The sequence below is a fragment of the Nesoenas mayeri genome (assembly GCF_963082525.1).
Source record: "Nesoenas mayeri genome assembly, chromosome: 1".
NCBI classification, from domain to species: domain Eukaryota; kingdom Metazoa; phylum Chordata; class Aves; order Columbiformes; family Columbidae; genus Nesoenas; species Nesoenas mayeri.
Genome location: NC_137541.1, coordinates 51,688,908 through 51,711,997, shown reverse-complemented (window position 1 = coordinate 51,711,997; position 23,090 = coordinate 51,688,908). Strand labels below are relative to the sequence as shown.

General features: G+C 41.8%; 1 protein-coding gene across 1 annotated transcript in view; it reads right to left on the bottom strand.

Moving 5' to 3' along the window:
* LIN7A (lin-7 homolog A, crumbs cell polarity complex component) overlaps nt 1-21,960 on the bottom strand; it is a gene marked incomplete at both ends in the record, with an annotated part of 45,407 nt that extends 23,447 nt beyond the window's left edge. Inside the window, 2 exons of the mRNA XM_080361009.1 lie at nt 1,470-1,588; nt 21,681-21,960. Coding sequence (XP_080217135.1) covers nt 1,470-1,588; nt 21,681-21,960 — 399 coding nt within the window. The remainder of the gene's footprint in view (nt 1-1,469; nt 1,589-21,680) is intronic.
* Nucleotides 21,961-23,090: the final 1,130 nt, after the last annotated feature.

Below are 23,090 nucleotides of genomic sequence, written 5' to 3'. Positions count from 1 at the left end.
AGGCTCTGTACCTGTTTCAACAAAGTTTGTATTTGCTTCGCCTAAGACTGTTTTCCAGATACAAATATAAATTTGGTAAGATTTCACTGATGATTCTGCAAAGACTGCAAATTGCCTTTAGCAATTGGAGTACCAGGCTCTGCTGTTTGTTAAAAAAAACCCAAAACACAAACACAAAAAGCAACAACAAACAAACAAGAACACCAAAAAAAGAAACAAAACCAAAACCCCCACTACTTTTCAATGTTCTTTGGTCAATTAAAGAAGCATTTAGCTGGTTAAATGAAAGGACTAGTCAGAATATCAGCTTTTCAGAGTACATAGTGCCATTATTTATTGTCATGGAACACTATTCCCTTTAAAAAGCCTTGAAAACTGCCATTTAATTAAGTGGAAGCCTCTCTCTGTTTCTCACATTAAAGAATATATTCCATAAAACAAAGAGTATATTGCATTTTGCTTATTAAACTAATGTTTGCTCCTCTCTTTCTTCCTTCCAGCCACCCAGCAGTCCACTGAATCAATGCACTGCTGTTGCCTAGTTATTGGGAGTTCAATCCTGCTACCATCAAGGGAACATTAGGCTCCCCATTGATTTCGGCATGGGAGGATTAGTTCCAGGCAGTAGATAGATGAACTGAAACAGAAGTCCATACAGATTTTCTGCTGAAAAGATGTTGCCTTCATTAGGCCATTTAGAGCTGCTTCTGCCTGGCAGGCTAACAGCACTCAGTTTAGTAGGTATGAAGTTTGACACAGTGTTGTATTAACTCTAAGAAACTTCTAACAGAGGTATTTGTAATTTAACTGCTTTAAAGATACCGCATATAGGAAAGGAGGTGCTTCTTCTCTAGCTTGACTAAAAGAAAACAATCCTCATTTATCTGCTGCTGGGCAGAGCTTAGGAAGGCCCTGATCATGGCTGGCAGGGTAACGATCACAGTTCTCAGCAATCTGACACGAGTTTCTGACACGTGGAGCAAGGCCCACTGGAGCCTGACCACTGACTTCAACAGCAAGTTCCTGTCAGCTTCAGTTAACTTCAGTCCTTGCACCGTTTGTCTCTCACTGCAATCTGATTTTATCAGCACATTCCTATCACACACCTGAGCTCAAAGGAGACGCATTTAAGCTTGCACTGACCCAACTTGGCATGTCCCCATAGCCCAGCACACTGCTGTACAGGTTAGCACAGACCTTGAAACAGCATGAGCAGAATACTAAAGTACTAATTAATCACCCTTTCTCCTTAGCAAGGCTAATTGCCTCAGGCTTGATGCCTTGCTGACGCAACTGGTCTGTGTCTGCTTTTCAGTAACTTCAGCGCTCTGCATGGTAGCAGGCAGACACATCTCACATCCATCATCCTTTATACAAGGCACTACTGCTTCTGCAGCACTGGAAGGCTAATATACTTTTCAGGAGAGGGATATTATTCTGATAAATAACTCAAAATCTCAATTCCATACCTCTCTGATGGCTGTACAAAACTCACTCTGCAGCACCTTCTTCAGGGACTGTAGCTTGTGTACTGGTACCTCTCCAGATTCTTGCAGTTTCTCCAGTAACTCAATTGCTCTTGCAACATCTAAATGGGGAAAGAAATGGAATATGGATCAGTATAAACAGTGGCTAATAAGTGACTAAAAGTGGTACGCCAACGGCCATTTTAAATTTAAAATTAGCTTTACCAACACATACTGTATTCATCTTGTGTTATATCAGCACTGCTGTTCAGAAATCCAAATCCCAAAGTATGGACAAACTGCGCATGCACATGTACAAGTGACACACATAATGAGGTACATTCTTCGCTGCAAACATTCTTTGGAACAAAGCTACCAGTTCAAAGCAGCTAAACTGTATTAGCAGACCCAAAATATTTCTTACTTTCTGCATCAGAGAAAGTAGCACAAGAACAGGATGGTGCCTAGTTTCAGAAAGTCTGAAAGAATGAAGCTGAGTCCTTATGAAAGCACCCTCAGGATAACAACACCTAAGAAAAACATTTGATCTTTTCTTCTCATAAATCTAAATCTAAATATCAACTACAGATAAAATAAAGTCTGCTGAAGGCAAGTAAAAGTCTGCTAGGGAAGAACAGAAAGCGTGCTAGAAAAGAGTAAAAGTGTAAGGCTCTTGTCTAGGTCTTGCAAGACCTTATCTGCCACACAGAACCTGTGTGACCCATAGAAATACATGGAATAATATTTTTTGGTTGCCTGAAGTACCTATAAAGGGAAAGACCAAAGTGCCTCTGAAGAGGAGTCCAGAGGGCTTATGTGAGTAGCCATACTGAGTGGGGAGCAGCAATCTGGTCCAGCTGAACAGTGCTCATATACTTATAATATTTTTCCTAATATGCACAGTTATCACTAAGATACATACAAAAAAAGAAAAAACCCAACCCATGAGATGCCCAATAGTCCTTTATGGCTGGGGACACAGGCGCAGAATAAATAGTGGCCAGTCTCATGGAGACGACCCTAGTCAAGCAAGGGACACACTGACTTACATGCAGGAGTGAACCAAGCGATACATATCCCAGTCTGTCTTCAGAACGATAGAGCTTAAATACAGAGTTTTCTCCTCTTGTATCATTTGATGTTACCTTGCAGCTTCTCCTGTAAATTTGTTGGTGTAGTTGAACGTGGCAATGCTCTTCTCTTGACTGTGTGGTCATTCTTGCATCTTCTAGCACCTTGTGCATAGCTGCCAGAGCCACTACTGGCCAGTTACACCACTCCACTAAAAACAGGTCTGTATCCTAGTGCTGAAATGAATGCATAGTACTAAATGGTTAAACAATGTCTGAGGCATTTTAATTCTGTGCTTTAACTGCACAAAAAAAGAAATAAACACCCTTCCTCCAACTACACAACTCCAAAATGACTACAATAGCTAGAAGCAACCTTATATAATTCTCCTTTCCAATGACAGAGATTGTACTGTTTGTGACTGGGAGCTTATGCTAATTGAAACAGTTCTTACAATCCTTGGCTTGTAGCTGAGCTATACTGACCAGATGTCTTATACACCAAAGACTTGAGAAGTTCTCTGGCAAGAGAAAAGAGATGACAGTAGATGAGCTGCAATAGGAATAAAACCATAATCACATATTTGCATTTATAAGAAAATCCAGCTGCATTGACATTAGGAAAAGAGAAGATGACATCTCAAAAAATTTACAATTTATTAAAAAGAGGCAGGCAACTGGTCGGCATGGTAGGTTGTACCATAATAAATTAATACCTAAATAATTCTCAAGCTTTTTTATAGGTATCTGCCAAAGGACAGCTCTAAGTATGTGAGGAAGCACGGCAGAAAGCAGGCAGCGTTTCTTTCAGGATGTTTCCACTTACTGGGCTGTAGTCTGCATCTCAGAGCAGTAATTTTCAGATGAAACTAACGCTAAGCCTATGTTCAAAGACTGCACCTGTGCTTTTGCTCCAAGAGTGCTTTAACTGCTAGTGGACATCCAGTCCATGTCGCTGGATCACAGCTAGTCTGACATAACTTCTGCACAATGCCCAAAACGTGGATGTGAGGTCCTCACTATCACCTCTTGCTTTCCTGATCTGCCCATTTCTCCACTCCACATTATTCTGGTAGAGATATAGCCTGTATCATTCAAAAGGGATCATCTGAGGGACAGAGAGACCTTGGCGTGATGGGAAAGAGGAGCCCCGGAGTGATGAAACAGGTTTGTGAGCTGCGTGTACAGAGACAGCAGTTGAAGCTGTATTTGTAAACAGAACAGATGATGTGGAGGGGTACCAAGAAAGATCCTTCTAAAGCAATTAGTGATCTGAAGTGATACTCAGAAAGCTAAGAGGAGATCTGGGAGGTAAGGCCACGGAAACCAAGAAAAAATGAGATTCTAAAAAGAAGAATGTGACCGATGGCAGCTAATACCTGAAAGTGGATGGTTTTGAAATTTAAGAAGAGGTAAGTACACTCTTTAGCAAGAACCATTTCAGTGGAGTGCAAAAGAACAGCAATGCATTAAATAAAATATGAGGCAACATGTTCTCAGTAATAATAATGTCACAATGATTTTCTAACAAAACTATCACATCATTTACCTTGGAATTTTTCTTTTAAAGTCTGTATCTGATACCAAAGACTTGCAGTTAGGTAAATATTACTCAGCTCACACTCCCCAGTTATTAGTACCAGTTGGTACAAACTGGTATGTCAGATAGCATAAAGCAATTAGATTATTTACTCTGAAGAAGCTTCGACAGTCTACTGTAACAGATCAGATAAGGCCTCTGAAATTCACGTGACACATGATAGCTATTCAGATATTCTACATCAGACTGGGACCTTTTCCAGCGCCAGTCCAGGTAGGTTTCGAACTGTCTTTCTCTCTCACCAGACATACTTGCAGAAGGTCAGAGCCACAGATGACAGATTGGTTCCTATTTTGCAGTTGCTTAGAAGTTTCACCACCACACCTGAAAATTCTGTTAATCACCCCACATTTGCTATGGTCCTGAACTAAATTATATTCAATGAAAAATTTGTACTGATTGGGAAATCTGTTCCGACCCAGAAGGACACATAAATAGCTCTAGGTACATTAATCAATGAAAAAGAATTAAGTACAGGTCTAAACATTTCCCTAGGGCATGAACCAGACTTTAGATTATAATTAAACACTGCTAAAGTGATGAGTGTTGCAATACATAAGATACATTCATACTCTCGTTGAAAATTGTAGCGTGGGTGATTAGTCTTCAGTCTCATAGGCAAAACTGGACACTAAGTTGTTATTTGCCAATACTAGATTATTTAACTTTGTGATTAAGAAGTGGCTATGGGTAAAGAAAAAGCAGAATATCCCAAGAGCATTCTGATTTTCCACACCTCCAAATTCATCCAATGTGCTAAAATGCATGAATGCTGTTGCGCAAGTTCTTGCTTTGATTTATTATTCACCTGTCATATCTGTTAACAATAAGCAGTCTCTTGTCACAATTAGGCCCACTGCTTGCTCCGTTTGGCAATGACTTGTGGGATACTGCTCATAGTAGAGAGAATACAGAATAATAAAGAGCTTCGTGGGATAAAAATGCAGAATTAAAATGAAGCATGTGTTCAGGGCCAAAGCTCTTTGTTACCTGTTGATGCTTTGTCAAGAGCAAGCTATAACAGTTGGTACAAAACAGAAGATTTTGAGCAGACTAAAAATGTATAAACATGAGTGTATAAAATATAACATGAAATAGGTTGTACTTAATTAATAACTCTGAAGGGAGACTTGAACGAACTATTGCTTTAGGACAGGTTAAAAGTGAAATTTATCAGTCCATGAGACGTTAAGTGATATGCAGACTTTTTGCTGATGGTGCACTCAAGGTGAGTTCCAGCTAAAACTAAAGTAAGTGCTTGCTCAAAGAAGTGATGCGACTGACAATGAGGAAGATTTTAAAGTTATGTTAAAATAGAAGGATATAGCAGGGAATCCACTCCTGCTGAATTCAGTAAGTGTATTGCCATATGTTTGAGAAGGACCGGTATTCCTCTGCTGGGATACTTTTATTGTCCCCAGTCCTCCTTTGATTACAAATGTAAGTAGCTTTGCTTGTAAATATCATCACCAAGGAACTGTTCTTAAATACCATTTTCTTACATTCTCACAGAAAGTGTAAACTGATGAAAAGAGAGTGTATATTTGTATACATATATGTAGCAAAAAATCGTGAAATTATGTTAAAAACAGTTACGTCCTACGTAAATAAAATACTCTTGCTTTTTATTTCTGACTTGTCCTTTCTTTCAGCAGAGACTTTTTAAAAATACAACTTCTGAAAAGGATTGTTTTGCCTACTCTCAAATATTTTCCAAAACATGAACTCCATTATACTAACATTAAACTCATGCTAATGTTATTGAAATCTTATCTACATTTCTCACAGTTATATCCCACCAAAATTGATGGGAATTTTGAGTAATGATGCAGATAGAATTATTCTTCTGTATTCTACAATAGATACACTTTTAAAAGGAATATTCACTTATTTCCTCCCTTATTATATCCAGCTCTTACCATATTTTTTTCTACCATTTTTTCTGATTTCTTCATACATACGCACAATTCCCTTCTCTTCCATTCTGTTTGACATTCAGTTCCCTTTTTGTCTTCTCATCATCATGCTTGCCTACAGCCTTTCAGGAAATAATACTGTCGCAGTGTGGTGGGTCACATTATCAGTGAAACAAAAAAGGCAGAAGGCAGTGGGTGGGTGGAAAGCGCTTTATCAAGTGCACTCATCAAAAGAAAAGCATGATTCTCAAAAGAAAATCTCATTTCAAGTGTTCTTTCTGTATTTTCATTTGAATGACATTTCAGTTGCGTTGCTAGTAAGACACAAGCAGGAGGTTCCTATACAAACCTAAAGAAAGAGAGGAATCACTATAACATAGAACTAGCAAGATGACCATACTGTGACAGAAGTCGAACATACTAATGCTATACTAAATGAAGTTGGATCATGTATACATAGCCATATAGCATAGTGCAGCTGATAAACAGGTCATCTGGTTTAGTTATCACATTCTGCTATATATTCTTTTCCCTTGCAGATTCTGTTCAAATAGTTAGCAACGCACAAAGCAGACTGACTTGTTTAATTTGCTGGATGTTTTGAAAAGTAAATGCTATTTCCAATACTTTGCAATTCAGGTTTTACCACTCAAAAGCAAATTATGGATCCACAGGAAGAATTCTGGCTCATCTGAACTTAGTGCTCTTTCATATTGCTGTTGAAATTGGACAGATCAGGCTCCAGCGTTCTGTGAAAGTTGTCCAGTCTGGGGTTTCACCCTGGTAGATTTTGTGCGGGGTTTATGTTTGTTTCAGTTTAGTCAGATGAGTTGAACATTATTAAGAAAAACATAGCAAATTATTTTAGCATGCTAAATGTTTCCCGTTTAATATTAGAGTGACTCTTGATAAAGAATGTACATGCATGCTTTATACAGCAAAGTGTGAAAAATGTTGTATATCTACCAGTGCCTAATCCTCCTTTCTTGTGCTAGTCTATCAGTGAGTTTGTCTGCAGCCCTTAAAATAAATGTGTTATCCTCTAACTTAAGAAGACTATTAGGCACTTAAATAGTAGCTAAAATGCTGTGTAATACTAGTTTGGGTTCAAACAGCAATTACTCAGAAATACAGTATTTCTTTACTCTGATAACTACTCTAGAATCATGTTGGGTTGTTCCCAAAGCCAAAATATGGTGATCACTTCTTTATTAACAAGATATTAGAGAACAGGTTTCTCATCTTCTCGAGGTTTTTCTGTGCCTCACTCCTGTTAATTCTGGAGACCTTCACTGCATTAGCATGCTGGTTACTTGGAAAAGTAAATGTGCTGCATAAACACCACCCTTCGGTATCTCAAAGAGGTGGAACATCACTACAAATTGACAGCAAGGATACTTAGTAAGTCTCTAAAATATTCACTAGCTTCACTATGGCATTAAAGAATAATAATCCTCGCAATTTTCAAGCTCTGTTCCGTCGTGCTTGAAGACCTTTAATCAGGCTGAAGGTGAAGAATTTGCATGACATAACAGGTCCTTATAACTGTCAGTAGTTTTTCACTCCTGCAATACTTATCCTCAGGTTTAGTTATTCCTTTAAGCTCATGCGAATACATTCCAGAATTCTTAATGTTATTCTGTCAAGTTTTTATCATAATTCCCAAAGCCTATATGGGATGCTTTATTATGTCTAGCAATCTTCTCCAAACACTATCAAATGACAGCAGGTAATCAATGGTTGTGCAATCTGAATTCCGTGGTGATTAGCAAAGTTCATTCATAATTCATAGCCAATAGCTCTAGTACATTGTATCACACTATTTATGCGACTCCATGCTCAAAGCACTAGCTTTGGCAAATTTTCAGTGTGTATTTTTTGAAAATCTTCTGTATGACCATGGCTCTGCTGTCAGTTGCTGCTTTGTACAACATGGCAATTCTTACTCTGGTGTCAAATACGGGGCTGTCTGATACACTTCAATTCACCTCTTTGGTGAGAGTACAGAGCTCTCCTGAAATACAAAATCTCTTCCATTATTTCAATATATTTATTTAATCTAATCTGGACACTTAGGAAAAACTGAGGCAAAGAGCAGTCTTTTTTTCCCCATTTAAACGGATGTGTTTGTCTTGCCCAAAATTTCACGCTGATCAATAACTGTAATGGTGTACTTCACCGTGGTAAATCAGACACAATGGGCAGGGAGCAATGAGCTAAGCTGTTAGAAAACAGTATTATTCAACACTTTACAGCGTGTATCTGTGAGGTCTATTCAAATTAATTACAGGAAGAATACTACTACCAGTGCTTTCATAGTCTAGTTCAGATGATACGGGTAGTAGTTATAGATTTAATGCAGCATCACTTTACACTCTTGTAGTTAAACATTACTTGAATGCACAAATAAATATAGCAAAGAACAGCCATACAGAGCTCTCATGATTCACCTTGTGGTCAGGATTTCTAGCTGCCACACTTCTGATGTAGACACTGACAGCTCAGCGACTCACCCTAGACTTACAGTCAATGAGGAGAAACAGACCCTTTGAGGCTACAATTCATCTGACCTATTTTAGATGAGATGAATCATACTCTGGGAGTGCCTGTTCCCTTTGTGGACTACAAAGGGAGACTTGAAGATTAGCTCATATGTAAATGCAGGCATCCTACGCATTAGACAACTACATCACTATGATGAAACCATTTTTACTGCTCAGATATACAGTGAATGACTCATGCAAATTCATCTCCATGTGGTCCACAAGACACCATACATCAGAACAGTTATATTTGACAAGAACGCTGTTGTTAGCAAGCAGGGCACTGCATGATTTAGTTAAAGCTTTTAAAAATGCCTTAAGCAACAATTTTATGGATTGTTTTCTGCTTAATGTATGAGAAAACTGAGTATATCTGTCTGTTTCATTTTGCCTGATGTGAGATGACTGCCCTAATGACATGAGCAGCATATCCCCAAGGGGTTTCTACATACATCCACCCAATGCCTGGGGCAGGCTCGCTTGGCTACTCATCGGACCGTGTTTTGGTCTATAAGCTTCCATATGTTTGAGCTACACCCACATTCTGTTTGGCTCTAGCTTCTCAGGCACACTGCAGGTATCTGAACTCTCTGCTTTACCCCATTTCTCAGACACAGAGCCTGTGACCCAGGTGTTGCACACCCCGAGGCAGTGTTATAGACCATGAGTTTTCCCAGCAGCTGTGGTAGGAACACCTGAATATGACAGAAAAAGGTCTGAGATGTTTTGCAACAGTACTTAATAGAAGGATACAGGTTATTTGCAGGGAAAGCAGTGCCACCTGTGACCCAAATACAGAGAGCAAACTCTGCGAAGACCCCTCCATCCAGCATCCTCAACACCGCAAAAGCCCTTCAGGCCTCTCTTCAGCAATTTCAGTCACTTCTGCTGCTTCAGGCATTTTGCCTGAAATACTTGCCATTTCAAGCATCCTGCTTCTGAATACACTGCCTACCTTCTTCAACTGCAACACTCAAAAGGTTCCCTTAAATGAAAAAATACGCCTCTCTGTGTTCTATGAACCTCGCAATGTCTACAGAGTCTTCAAGAATCTCACCATCCTTCCCACTCTCCTGAGTTCTAACTAGTGATTTTTGTTCTTCTCCTCAGCTAGGGATTTTCATAGCCTTAACCTACCATAAAGGCCACCTGGGAGAACTGGATTTGCTTTACTTTGGTCCATCTTCTTATAATATTCATTACTGTACATAGAGCCAGTCCTCAATTTTTCCCTTGAAGCCTTCACGTAAGCGTCACAGGAGCATCTTTGTCAGCAATTTTCAGATTTTGTTTGCTTTTTTTTTTTTTGTGTGTGTGTGCGTATGTAATCAATCTATAGAGTTCCTAAAACTATTAAGAGCTCATCAGGAAGTGAGAAAGTGGCTCAGTACTGTCACACTCCCATTGTTGCTTTTTAAGGGAATAACAATAAATCGCAAAACAGTAAGGATCAAATTAATGGGTAATTCAGGATCCTTTCAATAAAATGAGTTTTGCTGGCTTAATTCGAGGCCTGACGAGCAATAATCCAATTCAGAATTTTCAGATTGGTATTTAAAATTAACCTCAAAACCTAATAATTTTTAAACACCGATATAACTTTTATTCTTCCAAGTTATTACTTTCATTGCAGTTTCTAAAGCAATCAGGATGAGGAGGGGGATAAATATGAGTCTGAAAAATTTCACCAGAAGATGTTGTCATCCGTGATAAATGAAGAAACTGGAGATACACCAACCCTTCACATTTGACAAGACTCATTGTATTTATATATAAGGCACTGAACTTAGTATTGGTATTAAAACAAGCTATCAAATTATCCTTTAAGAGCAAATATTAAAAAATAAAGCTGAAAATGTAAAGAATAGAAGACCATTGGATACTATGGTATTTTCTAACACAGTACTTAGAATGTAATGATTTTCCCCTGTATTAGCTATAGAGAAAAGGGAAGGTAAAAATTCCTTTTTTTTTCTTTTTTACTTTATATTACTTAATCATACCTGTTCTTTGTGATCACAACTATGATTTATAGATAGCCACTCACTGCTGAATAGAATGCATGAGACATGATTCTAGTCCTTTTTTTGACTAGGGAGAGTTGCCCACAAATATGATACCAAAATGAAATAGTTTTTTAAAGTTTATTTTGTATTCAAATAAATATATATCATATAATAATATATATAAGTATCTATTCATTTCTTAAAGAGAAAATAACCCACGTTTCCTGCAGGAAGTAGGATATTTCGTAGTTTCAGACTTACTGCTATTTATTTTACTTCTCAGTCTTTCTGTATTTTTTTTTTAAGAGAAAGATCTCAGGTGTTTAAAGTAGTTCTTTCCATATACTGGATATGTAAAATGGCCTTCTGTCTGACTTCCTGAAACTATGAAATGACAAAAAGAAAGTCCTTTGAAGCAAAGCTATAACCTCCTGAGAAATTCAGTATGGTGGATACATCTGGCCTTAATGAATTGAGTTCCTACAAGCTGAACAATGTGAAAGCAAGAAAGCTGTCTACTACCTACTGTAACCACAGATATCTTGTGAAGAGATGCCTTGGTAACTCTCCACCAGCTTCCTCTGCCTCCTGATCACATCATCACTTGATCTTGTAGGATGAGTTCCACCTCAGCAGATACTACTCTTCATGCAGGAGTGGGGTGTTCTGATTTTGGCTGAGATAATTTTCTTTCTAGTAGCTGGTACAGTGCTGGGTTTGGGGCTTTGTATGAGAAGAATCTTGATAATACACTGATATTTTGGTTGTTGCTGGGTAGTCAAGGGCTTTTCAGCTTCCCATGCTCTACCAGGTGCACTAGAAGCTGGGAAGGAGCAAAGCCAGGACAGCTGACTCAAGCTGACCAAAGAGGAGTTCTTCAACATATGAAGTCATGCCCAGTATATAAACTGGAGGTGACCGGGGAACAAAACCTGCTGCTCAGGAATGCACAGGCTATTGTTGTCATGGGTGGAGAGCAACTGCATTGTGCATCACTTGTTTTGTATATTCTATTATTATTATTATTATCATCATTATTTTCTCTTCCTTTGATGTCCTATTAAACTGTCTTTATCTCAGCCCACGAGAGGTTTTTTTTCTCCTTTTGATTCTCTCTCCCAGCCCACTTCTGGGGGCGAGGGAAGTGAGCAAGCAGCCGCATGGTGCTTAGTTGCCAGCTGGGGTTAAACCACAACACGAGCTGCTTTAAACACTACACAAAAGCACACTGGACAATTTGCTGAAATTGCCAACGTGAACACTTTAGAGGGCCTGATCCTAGACTAAAAGAAAAATGGGCTGGTAATTTAACATACCCCAAGGGCACTACTTAATAAAATACTTGCTTTTGTGTTTTAAACCACAAGCATATAGAGAAAAACATTAAAATCACTGAAGGAATCAAAATTTTGACTAAGCTAGAGAAGCAGAAAACAGAAATAATTACAAGGAATAAGCTTGCCTGAACAAACAGGATGAAAAACAACACACTTTTAGCTGAAACCCATTCTCTCTCTCCCCTGTTTAAGCAAAAGCAAGTATTTATGCATCCTATGTACGTACAGCAGAACAAAAGTATTGGCCATATGGGCAACCTCATGCCTTTCCCACACCAATACTTTCAACCTGTGTTTTCAGTTTGCATCAGAGAGATTTTTCTTGGCAGGGAAGGAGACAAGAAGAGGGAAAAAAAGGCCCCAACAGGTGTCTCGCAAAGGGAGGTAAGGTTAACTTAGGGATGCTAATTCTCCTTCACAACAGGCACCGTGTTTGAGCCAAAGCAGTAACTCTCACTTTCTTCTCTGCTCGTATATCATTACTAAAGTCTCCTGCTGCCTCTCCTCAGTTCTTATCTCCCCAGCTAATCTTAGTCTTAAATCTTTTCCTGTCATTACCAGAAAGATGAGAAAGATGGCTGTGGGCTACTGGCAATTGTACATAGTGACAAAAACAAATTGTCACTTGAAGCCTAGCATCACAATTTTATCTTCTGGTGGTTTGAGACTCCGGTGCGACAACAATGAAAAGATGGCATTTGTGCAGTGCGATGGATGCAACATAGTCATTACATACACATACCTAACGTGACTTTATCTGTAGGCTCAGGTAACAAGAAGAGAGTTAATATTCTCTCTTCAGTTTTAGTGGATTTAAGGATATTGCTTTTTGCAGATTGAATCCCCATGGTAGCTGGCTATATACTAATAATTTCTCAGGAAAGGAAAGAAGCGTGTATGCGAAAAGCTACAACAGGAAGAAGAAAGCAATATAAATAAAATCCTTTGTTAATAAATCCCTGCAAAACTAGGCAGTACAGTTATGCTGCTGGTAGATGTCAACAAGTGATCACTGTTAACTTTCAACTTTGAGACAAATATTATCTTAGAAGAAAGCCCTGACTAGGTCGAATTGCTGCTGCAAGTTACAAACAAAACATTGCAACAGAAAACCCACGTAAGAAACAGAGAGATCACCGTCACCTTTGCAGTGCTGTTGCTTGGTGTCCTACGCATTGAAGAATGCTGAGAATGAGAACAGGAGAACTGGAACTCTTCTCGGGTTGCAGGCTGATTTCACAAGGTATCTACCTAACCTATGAGGGACACACCTGGCATACTTTGACATGGTTGGACTGTCAGGACGCAAAAGGTGCTGTATAAATGAGAAGCAACTCCAGAGCTATTACTATCGGGTTACAAAACTATCAGGCTACAGAGGGGATCAAACATACAACCATCTCTTTTGCCAAAGAATGCTTCATAGATGTCGAGGCCATCATGCGCTCTTCAAGTTTCTCTGGTCTGGCTATGTATAACAAAGAACAGCTTTATTAACCTTTTGTTCCTGCGCTGATTCAGTAAATACCATTAGACAAAAACACGGCTGCCAAATCTATTGAAAAGTGAAGAGATGATGGTAAATAAATTTCTGAGGGCTCAGAGTGCTGCTCATGGCCACGGTCATCCACTTAATTTCAAGTACATTCTTTCCCAATGCTTAACTGATTGTAGAGAGATTGATACCTTGAGGTCTAGGAGATTTACTCTTTTTCAGAAAACGCGGTTGAAAAAGAAAATTAAAGAGTTAGTGGATGTGAAAGATTAGTGATTAAACATAGGCTTTTATTGAAAAGAACGCATAAAAATGTAATTTTGGTTCAGAAGAAATAAATTAAGAGCCTATTTTGGACAACACTCTTCCTTATGCAATTATCCATGTTTATACAGAAACAATTAAAATCAATTATTTTATGGTCTGTGTATTCACGGAACATTGTTCCATCTTTTAAATAATAAAGAACAATCCTCCTACAATCTCTTCTCAAGACACAGTTTTCTAATCAAGATTTTTTCTCTCTTTTTCTTAGGATTATTAGTAAAGTAGGACTAGGGTAAAAACACATTATGAGAAGCTGTATGCATTCCCTGGTAACTCAGCTGAGATGCATTTGAAAAATTGGGGGTTTATTTAACTACTCCATTTTGGGCCCTGGTGAAACAAGTTCTCAAAATGTACATATATCTCTCTCTCTGTATTTAGCATATCTAAGATTCAAGCCTGTGATTTAACTACTCAGGAAAACATTGTTACTATGTAAATGTGCATTTCTGAATCAAATCTTCTCATCTGAATAGAGAATTAACAGTTGAATGTTTCTCGTTCAGAGGCTGAGTCTCCAGCAAATGTCTCAAAAGAAGATTAAGCTGACTGAGATTAACTTTGAAAATGCCTGTATTATACATACTTCTACAGTTTACAGCACATTAATATTATTCTTTTAAATGTCAAAAATGGATTGCGTGAACAAATTAACTGTATATGATGGAAGACAGACCTACAAATTTACAGTTATGTGCTTCTCAAAACACTACATATCTGCATTTACTTGGTTTCCTCTTAAATCCTCAACTTCTCAATTTTTGCTCTTCTAATAAGTAACTAAAACTAATAGTTTTATATAATTCATATTTCAAATTTTATTACATCACCTACAAGAACATTATTTTGTATCTGAATACCACAGGTCAGTGAAAAGCTTGTATTTGTATCTTTTTGCACTTGCATGAGTGTCATCTATGTTAAGAAGAGATGTGCATGCATGTGTCCTGTAACAGAGAACTCGAAGGACAAATTATCCTCTGCACAAAGCTGATGACTTCAGTACTTTGTCACATTTTTAAAAAAAGTTTCTGTCTGATAACATCATTGGTGGGGTCCAGCTCAGGTGATAGGATGGAATTAAGCAAATTATTTACTTAAAATTACATTAAGAGGTTAATCCTTTTTTCCTGTAGTTACACAAATGTCTCTCAGACATCGGTGTGGAACTGAAGTTTGTAGGATCCAGCATAGGGATGTTATTTATAAAACAAATCCTTCTTTTTCAACATTATTTGTAGATAGATCATATACATTTACAACATAAAAAACAGCATCCCTTGTGCTTTCTGATTATTAACACCCTTGCAGCTTGCTGCAAATGGTGAATCCCACACCTGTGCAGGGGCTTGTGAAAGCCTCCATCCACTTCGCCCAGCTGCAGGAGTGGGTCTCCTCAGAAGGATCAGCAGCAGGACACACACAGGCAAGCTCACTTTGCTCTACACAGGATAAATTCAGATAGACCAAAACGATCACCTCACTGCTACCATGTCTAAAGAATATTTTCAGCCTGACAGACAGGAGGAACACAAGGTCTCTGCACAGCTATCCATCGGCCACAAGCCTGGTTACTTTTTCAAAGGTGTCTCGCAAACTTTTCCTGTTGGCCCATCCAGCTTCTGCAGAGATACACTATACTATCAGTTATGTGTTTCTGAAGGAAACGTGACTGGAAATCTAAGATATTCCCCTTTACACTCCACAATGGTGACGATGTTAAAAGATGCCATGAGTTTCGTGGAAGACGTTTCCATGTCTCTGTGCACAGCTCTCTGACAAACGGCAGCGCCAGGGTGCTGCAGCATCTGTTGCACGCTGAAGATGATATGATGAACTTTCATTCATCTCCACCCAATGTGCCCTGACAAAACTCAATTTCCAGACCACCATGAGCTGCTCTGGGCTGGAGAACAGGGCCATCTCTGGGAAGAGGTATACTACTGTGGGCACACTTCAGATGCATTCAGAGCTCCCGAGCGACCATGTGCCCCAGCACCTCTTCAGGTCAGGCCCCTACCGCTGAAGACATTTAAGCTGGACACAGGCATCTAATTTCTCAAACCATGTATTTTTACACCGCTCATGAAAACTAAAGATGTCATGTAGGCTGGTGCTTGCTCCTACTCCAGCCCCAGAGCTCCAGGAGGCATGGCCGAACCGCACTCTTACCAAACCAACACTTCAACCACACGGCTCCTCACAAAACATTTCTATTCATCTACCCATAAATCAGTGGCTCGATCCGCTTACCTTAATCCATCCCTTCATAAAAATACTTTAAAACAAAACCAAACAAACAAAACCGAAACAAACACTAATAAGTGTTGATGCAACGGTGTTAAAAAATACCCCAAACGTTTCAGTCTGTGACCAGAATTGTCACTTTTTTCCTGTTCCTACAAAAAATAGTTTTGTTTTTTTTTCTTGCAAGAATGAATTTGATTAATTATACATCCTTAGTTGGCATACCAAACAGAGAAATGTTAGACTTAAAGCGTGTGGCACTTGCAGAAACATTTTTAATTTTAGCACGCTAGGCTGAAGAGCAAGAGAAGACATCCCCATAACAGACAGGGAGCCAGGCGGGGAGCGGCACATCGCTTAGCACTGCCCCGCAGGGCTTCACCCCAGCGAGAGACACCTGGCCTTATGCTGCCTCTCTGTCTGCTATTTCACACTGTATGAATCTGATTTTCTCTTCCTGATGAGTACATTATACATATATATATATATTTTTTTTTTTTCAAGATAATACACATTATACTGATATACACATAGTCTACCGCAACCGATGTTCAGTACAGTTTCTGTTATATACATATATATGGGCACGGATGGGGAAAAAAAATCCCCATTTATGTAGGCTATGAGGATGTAATGGGAAGAAAAATGACAGGAAGAGAGGAGGAATGGAGCAGGAGTACTCCAAGAAGTATCAATGTATATTAATGGTCAGGTGCCATCCAGTACCACATCTGGCAAAGTTTGCATACCACTTCTAACAGCTGATGGCGACTCCAAGACCATTCATTCTCTTATTTATCATCACAGAACATGGTACTTTATAAAGGATATTCAGGAAGTGTTGAGACACCCGCTCTACTGGAAAAATATTTGTTTGAATTCATAAAAAAACAGCAGCGCTCAGTTACACATTACAGCCAAACAGCAAGAAGCCTTTCCAGTTTCCAAGGATATATTTGAAAGCAAGATAAATTTGGTTGTCAATAGCCAATAGCTATGACCTTGTTATGAAACTTCACAGGGATTAAAATATCAGCACTGTATATTCAGTCTATTCAAATTTCTTCTTTTATCCTCAGTCACATGAAGAACTGAAGCCATCAGTGACATGAATAGTAACTATATAAGGAAAAACATAACAGGACATGGATTATTAAAAAAAGACAGCTGAAAGCCCCCCTTCACATGAAAATATATTCCCTTGTTCTTAATCATGAGATCTACAAGCTAATTGTACAATTTCTTCAAAAACAAGAAGAACTTTTGAAAAGTGTCCTTTTAAAGCTTCCACTTTCATGGTCCTGTGCAGAGAGGAACAGGGACCGAGGTTTTACAACAATCTGAGCCAATGCATGGTCAGTTTTTCTTTCAGAACAGATTTTCATCTTGAAAGGAAGAGAACAAGTAAAATTCAAAGTAAGATAAGCTTTATGAAAAGTTTTTCAGACATTTATCAAAATAAAGAAGTTCAGATAAGAGTGGAACATCTATTATGCATAGCTAGAAGGATGTCTGCTTCAATTTGCAGACCTCCATATGACCACTCCTAAAATGAGTGCCAAGGGAAGCACAGAAATCTATTCACTCCCAACATATTTCTGGGAGTGTAATGGTACTTCCAGAAAATGTTTCCATCAGAGTGTGCTAACACACTCTTTAAGCAATTTCACCCACAACAAGCTTCCTTTAATTTCTGTTTGCTCGTGATGTTTATCTGCAGCACACAGAAACTCATGGCAGGTCCTCAGAGAACCGTGAGGAGGCTCAGCTGGCTCGGAGAGATGCTTGGAGAAGAACAGAACGTTGCCACTGGATGTGCATGCAGCATTTGAGACAACATCAAGCTGGTGAGGTGCTGATGGTCATGGGACAGCACAAGATCTGAGGATTAGAGGAGGAAACTGGGTTGCTGAACAGTAAAAATGGGTAAAGGTTACAGGCAATGCACAGAGTGATGGAGTCAACCACAGTAAGGCTTTGAGAAGAGCAAAGCGACAGAAGACAGCACGCAAGGGAGATATGGACTCTGGATAATAAAGGGGAAGGCAGACAGCATGCAAGGGAGATATGGACTCTGGATAATAAAGGGGAAGGCAGCAACTGCTGGTCACGGGGTAAGCTGAGGCAACGCCTCTGTGGAAGACAAAGGACATTGAGAGGCGAAGGCAGACCTGCCCGCCGCCACGTAGAGAAGGATGACACACAAGATGTGACAAGTGGCATGCCAATCCAAATAAATACTGTTGGAAAATGCCAACTAACTGCAACCAGAGCTCTCTGTAATTGAAATCAGTTTCAATCAAGTTCTTACTAAAGACATACCTACGGAAGATGCAAAAAAATAATTGTATAAGTGTTTTGAAACATTTCCCTTTTGGTTTGGAGTGACTGCTTTGTTTATTTTAATAGAAGTAAATTAAGCTGGGAACATGCTTAAAAATCCCTAGCCTTCAACATAAGATGAAAAAAAGAAAAAAAAGCCCAACCTTACTTTTTTTGCTTGTCATTTTATGAAAGACAGCACTGTAACATTCCTTCCCAACCTAGAACAAGGTATAGTTCCCTACACCTTCAGGGTTTAAGCTTTGAATCCGCCACAAAAATTTCCCCAGTTAGTTCTGATGGACACTGGGGATTACTGACGGTATGGTATTGATTCAAAATGTAGGAAATTCTCAATAAAGACAGGAAGGGTGCACTTTTCTACAGAGAAGACTTGACTGTTGGAAGATGCCTGACAGGCAGGCTCTTGCCCTTCACAAAGCTCCCAAACACTGGGGCCATCCTCCTTATGCTCCTGAAGTGGTACCCACATGTAGCTCCACTGCTTTACATTTCCTCCCTGAAACATTTGCTGATTCCCTCACCTCCTCCCAGCAGAGCAACCATGCAAAGGTCAGACAAAAATCTTTGAGATTAAATTGTAAGTGATTAAAATTTCCATTATTTTGTGAACTTGTTCTACATATTAAAGAGCCCTAATGGCACTTGCACACATTTGTGCAGGTAGAAAGGCACATGATGACAGGAATTAAGGAAATTAATTCTTGTGCTTTGGACTGAAGTAATCTTCCAGAATGTAATTGGCTTTCAATCATTCACACACAACATGCCCTTCACCTTTAAATGGCAATTCATTTTACCATACAGCTTTTGAAGTCCATTTATGTCAGGCTTTAAGAAAGCTCCCACCACTGCACTAGAATACAGTGTATATGTTTTGTCCAGAAAGAGACCACATCAGAGTGTAATTCAGATTTCTGGTGTATGTAGCTACACAATGTTTTACCATTTCGGTAATCTTTAGCAGGGCGAAATGCAGAACACTTCCTGGCCTGAGATCAAGCAGCAATTCCCTCAGCAGTGCAATGTTATTAATGCTGCCTCTCCTGAAACCCTTGCTATTTTCTTGCTGTGCTGAGCTCTCCATGGGACACGGCAAAGTGGATATGAGTGTACAAGACTTTTCAGGGCTTTGCCTAGATCACAGCAGAGCTGCGCAAAGCACAATGACAGTCAACATAGCTGTGTCTGCTTTAATAAAAGCAACAGAAATCTGGAAAATCTCACCACATAGCACTTTCCCTCTTTCATGGCTGTGAAAGAAAGACTACAGAGGAAATATTTGGAAGCACGGGGCTTGGTCTAGTTATTTCTGGGGTTGCTTCAGCCTACCCTCTTCAGTTCAAGTAGCAGCAACAAGTTATAGGTGATAAAGTGTATCCCTCTAACTAAATGGCTTTCTGCAGGCCAGGTGCAGTATTTAAAACTATTTCTTCTTGTCTGTATTTTCCTTTTGCATGTCACATCCTACCATTCTGTGATGTTTTATCTCCCTCACACTAGTAGCAGAAGCCCTGGCCAACAAACAAGGAGACTGTAATGTTGGCATCACTGCCAAATGGTGAGGCATATCCTGGACCCAGACAACAGATGCTTATATTTAAATTGGGACTAATTTGCTTTTTTGCGCATTGTGGATTTTTAAAGCATAGTTTCAGTAATGAAAAGGAAAGTGTAATTCTGAAATAGTAATACTTTCCTTTGAAAGGCAGGTTTACTAATGGATTGCCATCTGTTCAATGCTTTGCCAGGAAATAGATTTGTCCTGCTTACTGAAAACAGTATTAGGGTGAAACTGTAGATTACACAGTGGATTTCTGAGCAGTTTAATTTAAAGTGCATGCCAGCATTTTGCTATTTCAGTAAGAATAACTTTAGATTCTCCTTTTCTACCAATGTCAGAATTTAAGCCATCCAGCAAACTGTATTTCGAGTACTCTGTGGGCTCTTTTGCTCTCAAGTGGCTTCCAGTAGAAGTGCCAACCCCTGCCTTATCATTTTGAAACTCCGATCGTCAGGTTTCTTTTGCCTAGGATTTACAGCAAGAAGCTCCCTACCTTGCTTCGAAAGCCCACCTTAATCCTCAGGAAAATGAAACAAACAAACAAAACCCCACAAACCAAAATAACACAAAAACCCCTCAAACAAAAAACAAAAACCAAACCCAAACACATTTTAAAAACGAAGGCACTGGCCTTAATCATGCTTTTAAAAGTACACAATTTATATGTGCTGGGAGCCTCTTGGAGCCTCTGAATGCAAATTAGGAAGAAGGACACCCTGGCAATTCAGGATGCTCTATCAGGAGCTGCTGGACCTCTCTTAACTGATGAAGCCAAAACAGCAAAACAAATCAGAACTGTTAAGTTATTCTCCTCTGTAACTCACAGAAATACGATAACATTTCTGTGGAGCCTTATTACGAACACAAATGCACTGTGAGGGAAAGGTCCAATTTTTACAGCATGGAGGCAAAAGCTGAATTTTAACATAACTTCAAGATTTCAGCACACTCTTACACTGCCTCGGTAAGGCTACTGACACAGACTCCAGGCTAGCACTACCCCAACCACTCTCTCCACCCGGACCGAGTAGTTGTCTCCAGCAATACGCAGACGTGCTGTTTTGTAGTGTAACATCATTAACGTCAGCGAGCACACAAATTGCAGTCGCTGCGCCCCTTCCCGCACACACCCCCCCGGCCGCCAGCCCCACAAAACGCCACATTTTGCCAGCAAATTACAGTCTCCTGGGGAGGGGCGAGCTCCCAACCCGCCGCCGGAGCCGCTGCCCCCACTAGGGAGCAAGTCCCGCCGAGACACCTGCGGGGGCGGCGGCGCGGGGGCCCCGGCTCCGAGCCACAGGGACGGGCGCCCAAGGGGGAGCCTCGCAGAGCGGGGGCGGCGGGAGCACCGAGGAGCGTCCCCGGCGGAGCGCAGCGCAGCGCTGGCCGCGGAGCCACATCCCGCAGCGCTGGCCGCGGAGCCACATCCCGCGCCCCCGGCACCGCGGCGCTCCCGCCGGAGAGATGCCGGCTGTACCCCCGCGCAACCCCGCCGCCCGCACAAAGTTTTATTTCCTCCTTCTCATCCCTCTCCTGCCTCCCTCCCACCTGAGCCCCGCCAGGAGGCGCCTCCCCACCGCCGTCCGCCACAGCCGGTGGCGCCAGCCCCACGCACCGCGGGGCCGGGAGAGCCGCCGCGGCAGCGCTCGCCGAGCTGGGGCTGCGGGGGAAGACCCTGCGTTGTGCCGCGGCGGCCCCCAGGCAGGGCGCTGGGGCAGCCGGGGCGGCGGGGCGGGGAGCGGCTGCGGGGCGGGAGCCGCGCTTACCTCTGTCCAGCGTGAGCGGCTGGACCGCCGTCAGTGTCGCCATGTCTGCGGCGGGGCTGGAGCCCGAGTGACGCGCGGCTTCGGCACCGGCGTGGAGTGCGGGGAAGGGCGGGGAGGAGGCTGGCAGGGAGTGGGGGCGGAGGAGGAGGGTGGCTCCGTGGGAGGAGGAGGCGAGCGGGGCGGAGAAGGTGCCCAGGAGAGGGCGGCTCATCGCAGACGGGGCGCCGCGATGCAGCGGGCGCAGGGCGGCCCGGCGGGGCCCGCAGCGGGCTGCCGGCATCGCTGCGGTGCTGGAGCGGGGCCTGGCGGGAGGCCTCCGTCTCACCGCGCTCGCCTCAGAGCGGAGATCCGGGACCCGCAAGAGACGAGGCGGCCCGGGACGTGCGCGGGGGTGGGGGGCGGGTCGCCGCCGGTCCCGCCGCCCCGGGGTGCCGCAGCGGCTGAGGGCGGAGAGCTCCGCAGCGCCGCGGGGCGGGGAGGACGCGCGGGGGCCGGATCTGGCGGCCCGTCCTCGCTTGGGCCGGGGGCGGTGGGGCGGGACGTACCGCCCCGTCCCGGCGTTGGGGGGCTGTTCTGCGGCAAGGGGGAATGCTGAGCCTGGGTGAGGCGCAGCTCTGAGGGCTGGCGGCAAGGGATGGAAATCAGCGTGCCGAGCCGGGAGAGGAGGCACCTGGCCCGCGGGCAGGTCCTCGGCCGAGAGGCCGTGTCCTGGAGTGGCCCTTTTGGACGGATCAAACTCGCCTTCAATCCGGTCGTCACCTCTTTCCGAAGAAACTGCGCATCCTCAGGAAACCCAGTGTCCTGTTGTAAAGCTCACCCTGCAGCGTGGGGTTGAGTCCTCAAGTTACAGGGGAAGAGGTTGGTCATGGACATGTGTCCGCCTCGTGTAGATCAGCTGCAGCTTGTGTGAGCTTGGAGGCCTTCGCAGGAGACTGTGAAGGTGGAGTTTGGCACTAGAGCTCTGTGAGGTTTGTCAGCAGCCCTCTGGTTGTTTACTTTTGTCCTTTCCATGAAGCAAAAAGAGCCTCGTCAGCTGCCATCCGAGAAAGGTTTGGCACCACGGCAGAATCTCAGGGAGTTTCTGCTGCCTTCCCTACCAGGGACGATGATGTAAAGAATGGCTGAGCAAGGAATGGTGTCCACTTCAACTGTTGCCCTGCGTGGTACCTGTGGTCTTGTGTTTGCTCAAGGAGTGCTGGGACAGGGTGGAGCATCACTCTGAAGGGGAAAGTAGCTTTCTCCTTACCTGGCAGGATCTGACAAACCACAGGGGACTTGGAAATACAGCAGTTTGAGGTTGCATGTCAATAAAAGCTTTCAACTGCAGCGGTATTTAAGTACTAGCGCAGACAATTAGGGAAGCTATTGAAATTTTGCCATTAAAAGTTTTCAGAGCAGATTAAAAATACA